This window comes from Electrophorus electricus, chromosome 14 (genome assembly GCF_013358815.1).
Source record: "Electrophorus electricus isolate fEleEle1 chromosome 14, fEleEle1.pri, whole genome shotgun sequence".
Lineage (NCBI taxonomy): Eukaryota > Metazoa > Chordata > Actinopteri > Gymnotiformes > Gymnotidae > Electrophorus > Electrophorus electricus.
In genome coordinates this window covers 12,447,501-12,455,361 of record NC_049548.1, presented here as the reverse complement: position 1 = coordinate 12,455,361, position 7,861 = coordinate 12,447,501, and the positions used below count along the sequence as shown (strand labels likewise).

At 44.4% G+C, this 7,861-nt stretch overlaps 1 protein-coding gene across 3 annotated transcripts in view; it reads right to left on the bottom strand.

Moving 5' to 3' along the window:
- Positions 1–1,603: 1,603 nt before the first annotated feature.
- Positions 1,604–7,861, bottom strand: part of afap1 (actin filament associated protein 1) — a 45,175-nt gene continuing 38,917 nt past the window's right edge. For 2 of the 3 annotated variants that reach the window (XM_027021535.2, XM_027021534.2), the window contains exons 11-18: positions 7,696–7,841; positions 7,359–7,494; positions 6,918–7,151; positions 5,687–5,807; positions 4,967–5,131; positions 4,519–4,709; positions 4,155–4,319; positions 1,604–2,668 (exon numbers count right to left, since the gene is read on the bottom strand). In XM_027021535.2, the coding sequence (XP_026877336.2) occupies positions 2,642–2,668; positions 4,155–4,319; positions 4,519–4,709; positions 4,967–5,131; positions 5,687–5,807; positions 6,918–7,151; positions 7,359–7,494; positions 7,696–7,841 (1,185 nt within the window). In that variant the 3' untranslated portion in view covers positions 1,604–2,641. The remainder of the gene's footprint in view (positions 2,669–4,154; positions 4,320–4,518; positions 4,710–4,966; positions 5,132–5,686; positions 5,808–6,917; positions 7,152–7,358; positions 7,495–7,695; positions 7,842–7,861) is intronic. The other variant, XM_027021536.2, reaches the window with a different exon arrangement.

Below are 7,861 nucleotides of genomic sequence, written 5' to 3'. Positions count from 1 at the left end.
TTCTTCATTCGCTAACTGGTGTTGTAAGTAACTTTAAATGTGTTGCTGCCACCTATCGCATGTAGGCGGCATGACAGATTTATTTGTGGATTTCTAGGTCCTCGCAGGCTTTGGTCGCGTACAGAGACAGCGCCACTAGAGGGCGCTATCGTGTCAAAAATATTTTTTAGTAGAGCATATTTGTTTTAGGTCATGTCGCTGGAACAATTTATTTCGTTATATTTTTTAATGGTACTGTTGCCCAAGGATGTTATTGTTATTCTCAGCGTATTATTCATCTAGGGCAAATGATTAAGAATATGTTGTGTGTACTGTAAGAAATGCTTAATTTGCTTTAAAATAAAGAATGAATGTAAAATCACATCATGCTTGAAAGCAGATTTTATTTGTGTACAACTCTTTGTTGCCAAGTCAGCAACAGTCACTTATTAAAGTACAATCGATTTGAAAATATCCTTAAGGTGCAAAACAAAGAGCGTTTCTTTTAACATTTGGGTTTTTTTTTTTGTTGTTGTTTGTTTAAGGATTTTATTCCCCACTTTGACCCTTTCCTTTGACGCAATACACATTGTTCACATTTTATGATATCAGTTGTCTGTATGAGAGACTTCTCTGAGGCTGACATCGGGGTTATGCTAGCCTCTTCTCTACGCTTTATAATACTTCTATTGTTCTTTAGATCGGACTTGGTAAAGCCATGGTTCTAGCATCGCCAATACCACAGGTTGCCCAGAAAAGATACAGGTAGGCAAATCGAATCTTGAAATGGACATTTCTCCAGCTCCCACACAAACCCAATAACACTGAGTCCTCATCCAATATTGACTGTGCCCCCACACAAGTGGACATGGCTAGCTCTAGACTGCAGACATGTGGGACTGAAATCAATGAACACGACAGAAAGACATATTTACAATTGCTTTCAGGGCTAAAATGTCTGCGTGTATATAACTGGGAAAAAAATACGTAGTCTCAAATCAAAATGGTAAGCATCACTGCAAAAGAAACAGACCATCTAAGGAAAATTATAAATGTACCTCAAATATGAGTGTGCTGGCAGTAGTCTCTATGAGTCTGTCGAATCTCATTCCTATAATAAGCACCAAGTCTTACTCCTTAGTCTCAGAGGAGTTAAAAGCAAATGCGTTACTCAAAAGCACCAATGTCAGTCAAACAGGCACACAGCACGCTCTGGATAATACCATCATACAGCAAAACAGGGGATGCTGCTATCTTTCTGCTTAACACCAACAATTCAGCTCTTTATGTTCCAGGCGAAGCTCAGTGTGTAAAGTAATAATTGTCCTTGCCTCTGGGCAATGGGGATAACAGGAGAGAGCAGATCAGATAACGCCTCTAAAGGCCTCGCTTTAAACACAGAACATCTGCAGTTCTCTCACCCAACCTGAATTTCACATGAATGGTGGATGTGGCCAAAGTTCTGTTTACAGTGCTTTTTTTTGTCTCTATCAGTGTATTGATGAGTTAAATTGCCTTGGCGTGTCCAATGACGGCACGTTTGACACATAGCGAGGAGTGAGAGGAAGAGTGAGAGAGAGAGAGAGAGAGAGAGAGAGAGAGAGAGAGAGTGAAAGGAGGGAAAGGCAGAGAGGAAGCGAGAAGAGGGAAAGAGAATGACAGAGAGAGAATGGAAAGACAGAGATTGTGAAAGAGAGAGCGCCGTATCAGTTCCCAGGCTGAAATTGCAGTACTGCAGTGAAGTATTATGAGGCTGGATCTGTGGCTCAAGCTGCCAGTGCCAGTGCTCCTCCCACCGTTACCACAGCAACCACTCCAGCCAAACGTCTGCCTGGGTCTTCTGGGTCCGGTGGGGGCGGGTGTTGTGGGGTGGGGGGTCGCCTACATGTCTGAGCTGATGTCAGCTTCCGCAAAACCACCTCCGCATCACACTGGCCCACAACTCGACAGCTGTTTTCACTAAGCGTTCATTTGCTCTACATTTCACTTTATGATTGAACTTAGTGAAAACAAATGGCCAGAACTCTTCGAAACTTAAGACTGAAAACCCCGGTCAGACCCCAGGCCCTGAAGAATCGAAAAAAAGAAAACAAAAGCAAACAAAACGAAACAAAACCCCATGCAATAGCCGGGCAATGAGACAGACCTGGCATTAGGCCAAATAAAAGGCTTTAAAGCTTTAAATATCAATACAAACAAACACAGAGAGAGGCGTGCATTTTCTAAAACATTTACAAATAAATATTAAAAAAAAAAAACTTCCAATGACTTCATAGACATATGTCTGATATTACAGACTAAGCAGAGCTGAATTTCAGTTGGCTGAGTAAAAGATGACAGCTGCTTAGTAGTTTGATAAATGGCAGCACTAATAATAATAATAATAATAATAATAATAATTAATAATAATAATAATAATAATAATTTATAATAATAATAATAATAATAATAATAATAATAATACTTCATGTGAAATTATGACCTTTTGCTGGTATAATCAACAGTATTGTATAGTGAAGATGGCAAGCTCCTGGTGAGATCAGCAGTGTTTCTTCACCACGCTGTGTCTATGCTTCAGTCAGTTCGCTTTCAACAATCATTTCTATATGCATACATTTAAATAAATATACAGAGAAAAGGCAAAATAAAAGTAAGTGAGCGTTTATGTGCCAGATTTCATCTCCCACTCCTGCAAGACAAAAAGAAAGCACAAGTCACCAGACAGGCAGCAGAGAAGCACGAACAGGTTGACTGGTGTCGAGGAGCTTGGGGCAGGCTTGCTTTAACACAGCGGCCCCATCACAGCACTAGCAAGAACAACACATACCGCCGCCTGGTAGCGCTGTGGAAGGTTTAAACCCCAACACAGGGTTTGGGTGAATGTGCACAGCGGTTTGCACAAATACACCATTTTCAAGTCTATGAAATTACAAAACAAGGATCTGATGTGTTAAGATATCTCACTTTGAAAAACTGATTCTGAACTTGAAGACACAAGGAAGCAAGGGGGAAAGGGAGCTTTGCAAGTATAGTACCCCCTGAACCATGCGGCACAATGGGCTTTTAACCACAGGTTCTTGAGGAAGGGCTCCAACACTTTCGAGGTTAGTGAGAGATTTCTCCACTTCTGAGTTCTGGGCTGGCCTTGTACCCAGCTGCTCCACACACACACACACACACACAAACACAAACACACACACACACACACACACACACACACACACACACACATACAGAGGCTGACCGAGCTGACCAGGAACATTTCTAATATTTCTAGAAGCCGCTGCAGAACATTTTGCCCAATGCTTCACCTCACTGGGTGCTTGAAAAATTCAACAATTCATGGGCTTTCAGCAAACCAAATGAGGTTTCTCGTAAATATTTATCGGTATGTTACTCAGTCCATCGTGCCTTTTTCAGCCCATACATAACCGCAGCGCCGCCTCTATAGGAACCCCCATAAGTCTGAGCCAAACACGTTGTCTGGCATTTAAAACGTTCCATTTTCACTTCGTCTCTCTTTCTTTTCTCCCTTTCGTGCTGGGGCTCTTTGGTCTTGATGGTCGGCTCCAGTGGAAGCACAAGCTGTGACACTGAACACTGTCGATGGGTCACCCAGCCAGAGGTCACCCAGCCAACTTAACGAAAGACAGTGCGCCCAAATTCATTATGGTTTGCCAGCGGAAATGGATCGGAATATTTATGCAACGGTCATCATATTTACTTAACATTTTTTATGCAAAACCTGATGGATTTCCATTGGGTAAAATAAGAAAGTGCCAAAATGATGCCTCGTTCTGTATTTTCACAAACCTGGACATTATGGGTGGAATGGTTAATACTTTTTCCAGCAACTATTGCATGTATTGTATCATGTGTATGAGTGTTTGTGTGTGTGTGTGTGTGTGTGTGTGTGTGTGTGTGTGTGTGTGTGTGTGTGTGTGTGTGTGAGTGTGTGTGTGCATGTGTGCGTGCGTGCATGTGTGTGTGTGAGTGTGAGTGTGTGTGCGTGCGTGCGTGTGTGTGTGTGCATGTGTGTGTGTGTGTGCGTACGTGCATGTGTGTGTGTGTGAGTGTGTGTGTGTGTGTGTGTGTGCGTGCGTGTGTGTGCGTGCGTGTGTGTGTGTGCGTGTGTTTGTGTGTGTTAACGTACATGAGTAAGTACCAGCACTCACCTTGGCCTTCCGGAGGACATGTCCCCGTACCGGAGAGGCTTTCTGTGGTACCTGTCGCCGCAGCAAGGAGGCACTGTTGACAGGAAGTGAGCATGTCTCAGTGTCGCTGGTGTCACAGCTGGAAAGCGGCGAGTTGTCCACTGTGTGTCTCATCAGCACCGGAGACTATACACGCACAAAAAAACACATTTACACACCACACAGACCTACACTCCAACAGCACTTTATACTAATCCAGTCGTGCTATATGACCTTTTCCCTGAGAAGCTGTGGGACCTGCTCTACAGTGCACGTCTGCAGCATTTAAGATGGCTCAAACTAGAGCCCCATTGGCCGAGAGTGTGCGTACGGGGGCGGAGCCAACCTGCGGGCTGGAGCTGGAGGCCTTGGGTTGGATGGTCAGGCCGAGGGTGACGCCGCCACTCAGTGCCTTCTTCAGGCTCTCCTTCACCTCCGTCATCTCCAGCTCCAGAGTCACACGTTCCTCCTCCTTCACCTTACATTCGTCCTCCACCCTCTGCAGCCGCTCCGTCAGGGAGGCCTGTGTGCGCTTACCTGGCAAACAAGACAGTCGGGACTTGTTTGCCAACGTTCACGCCCGCTCAGGGTCACTTCTAAACGTTTACAATAATGCACACTACACGCGACTCACGCTACCGCAGAAACCATCAAGCTGACGTGCATCAATTTTGAATAATAACATATAAATTAACATATAATGTTATTGCTCACTATTTTAATACGATGTTACATAAAAAGCGTAATGTAATTATGATGTTACTGCTTTGGAGTAAGTGTGCCGATGTCCTCACCTGCACTGTTCTCGATGGCGGTGCGCAGGTCTCTCCGGTCTTTCTTCAGCTGGGTCAGACGGTTGCGAATCTCCTGCTTCCTCTTCAGTAGCTCGTCCTCCTTTGCCTGGAGCTTCTTGGCGTCCGCCTCCACCCTGTTCTTCCCGTACTTGTACTGATCCATACCTGACAGAGACCATGGAACTCAGCCACCTCTATATTCCCTTTTACTGTTTCTTGCTTTAAAAAGACTTTCTGATTCGTTAAGAGTCTAATTACATGAAAACGCTTTTTTTCCCCACGCGAGTTTATTTTCTTTACAAAAAGGCACTCGGTATTTCTATCGAGGTATTTGAGTGGCTGGGAGACTAGACCATTAAAAGGTTGGAGTGTAGGCGTGATTGTGGAGATGCTCTGAGCAAGCGCCTGTCTCTGGTGGTGAATCTGGGGTGACTGAGTCTGTTAAGCAGAATTAGGCCAGTCCACATGAACCCAGCACTGCAATTTTGCAGATTCCACATTCCATCATTTTCCACATATTTGTGTGGCTTCTTTTTCCTAGAAAGAAATCACTGGTGGAATAGCTGGGGTAATGCATCCAGACATAATGTCTGCTTAGGTTAGCACTACTAACATATGTCCTGCATTAACAAAAGTCACTTTAACAAAAGATATGGGCTAATTTCAAGATTACATTCCCTCTAAATCATATGCTCTTATTGTGAAATATGCTTCTCTTACTTGAATTGTTGCATTTCACTGGTAGAGATCCATTGGTTCCATTACTCTTCTTGGGCTGGTTCTTGTCCAACTTCTGTTTGGAACCAACCCCATTGGTGGTGGTGGATTTCTTTCCCTTCATCTGATTGGCAGCCAGAAGATAGTGAAGTTAAAATGAAAATTCAAAACTCATGTTTAGAGCAAAATGTTGCTCTTAACCAAGGACATGATCAATTAATCTCCATACACCCAGGGTCAGCAGGAGTCTACAGATTATAAATAAAAAATAGAAGTGAATTCACATTCGCTATGAACCAGCTTCATTAGTAATCTGCTCTCTGGATGCTGCTTTGCTAATGCAACGGTCTGCTTTAATGAGCCACATCATATCGTAACCCAAACAAAGATGACGTGAGTGAGCGGTTAACTCCTCTCGCCGGAACGTGCTTGCCAATGTGCGACGTGCTGCAGAATGTCAGGAGAGTAGCAGCAGGTGGAGGACACTTCTGTAAGAATGTCCAAAGTGCACACTATTAAAGCAGAGCCAGCACAACCCAGGTGTCTGCTGTGAAGCCCTTAACCCTGAGCCAGTGGCAGCAGCTGCACACGGCCAGCTGGCCTTCCAGCATAGCGCCATGGTTCTGCTTCTGGCCAGTAAAGTTTTATACGCAAAAGGAACTGCAGGAGAACTTCGGGCATGACCACACACTACTACACACACAAACACACTCACAATGTTTCTCTCTCTCTCTCTCTCTCTCTCTTTCTCTTTCTCTCACACACACACACACACACACATCCACGCATACACACATCATAAAGAGCAAAAGTAGAAACGGGGTTGCGTACACTTATTGCATTTACACTGAACCATGGGTAACAGTGCTCAGAACATATTCTGAACAGTCATAATTCACATGTAATTCAGCGATCAGGGCCTCTTCTTCCAAAAGCATTGCAGGTATCGAATCATCTTAAATGAGAGCCTTTGTGTAACAATTCATTTGGGAAACTTGGCCCAGAGTGACAAATGACCACATGATTTTAATTAACTTATTTATTGAGACATTTTAAATTCTGTCCTCCCATATTCACTAATTTTGGACCACTACCAAATGGATTATCAACAGTTTACTGAGTGGCTTCTAGTTGAAGACTGCAGTGTCTTGTCAGATATTGTGAACAGAATTAGTCAGAAGAGGTAGTGAGGGTTATAAAGCAGGGGATGAGGCCTAAACTCCATGTTAGTCACCTGGGTTTTAGCAGCAGAGGAAGAGGAAGATGAAGAGGAAGACAGGGATTTAGCAGAGGTGGGTGTGTTGTAATGGCCAGAGGAGGCTGGTGGCCAGCTTGGTTTGCGTGAGTTGCGAGTTGACAGTTTTGGGGAAGGCATGTTCTCATACAGATCAGCGTTCTCATACTGAGCCTCCTCCGGATAACAGCGCCCCCCAGAGGCCGGGAGGAAGGACTGCAGATCTGGCTCTTTCTGAGACGCAAGCGTGCAAGCGAGAGGAGGGCAGAGGAGAACACGGGAAAGCAGAGAAAAAGAAAAGAGGAGAGGTTAGGAGGAAGTGAAGTTGTTGACCGTACGATAGTTCAGAAAAAAGGTTCAAAGAGCAAGACAGCCATGTGTACACAGAGAGTGGACACACTCTCCAAAAGAGTGGGTGTGCGGATATGGGAGTGGATGCACCTGCATGTGAAACCATACCGATCCATTGATGCAGGGGACATCGTCGTAGTGCAGGGCAACACCAGTGGGCCGGGCATAGCCGTTCACTGGGTTGTCCAGGTATGGGTTTGGAGACACAGCTCGCTTACTGGTGAAACTGAAAACACATTCATCTTACTAAGACTAGACGGCATAAACATCAGCAAACAGCTGTCTGAATGAACCATCGAGGCCAGGATGCATAAAAAAAGAGAGAAAATACAGAAAATTCACTGATATTATGAATTTGGAATAATATTAACAAGTATTAGCATCATTGAATATGCCAATTCAATCTGATTGGGTCCTTGTTCCTCACCAGAAGGACTGCTTGGCCAGCTGGATGACATTCGCAGTGGTCTCCACATCTATGTAATCATAGTGCAATGCAGCAGGGTCAGTGTTTGAGCCTGTCTCTGCCAGCAAGACGCCCAACCAGCGACCCATACTCTCAGAGGAGGAGGCCTGACACACACACACGCACG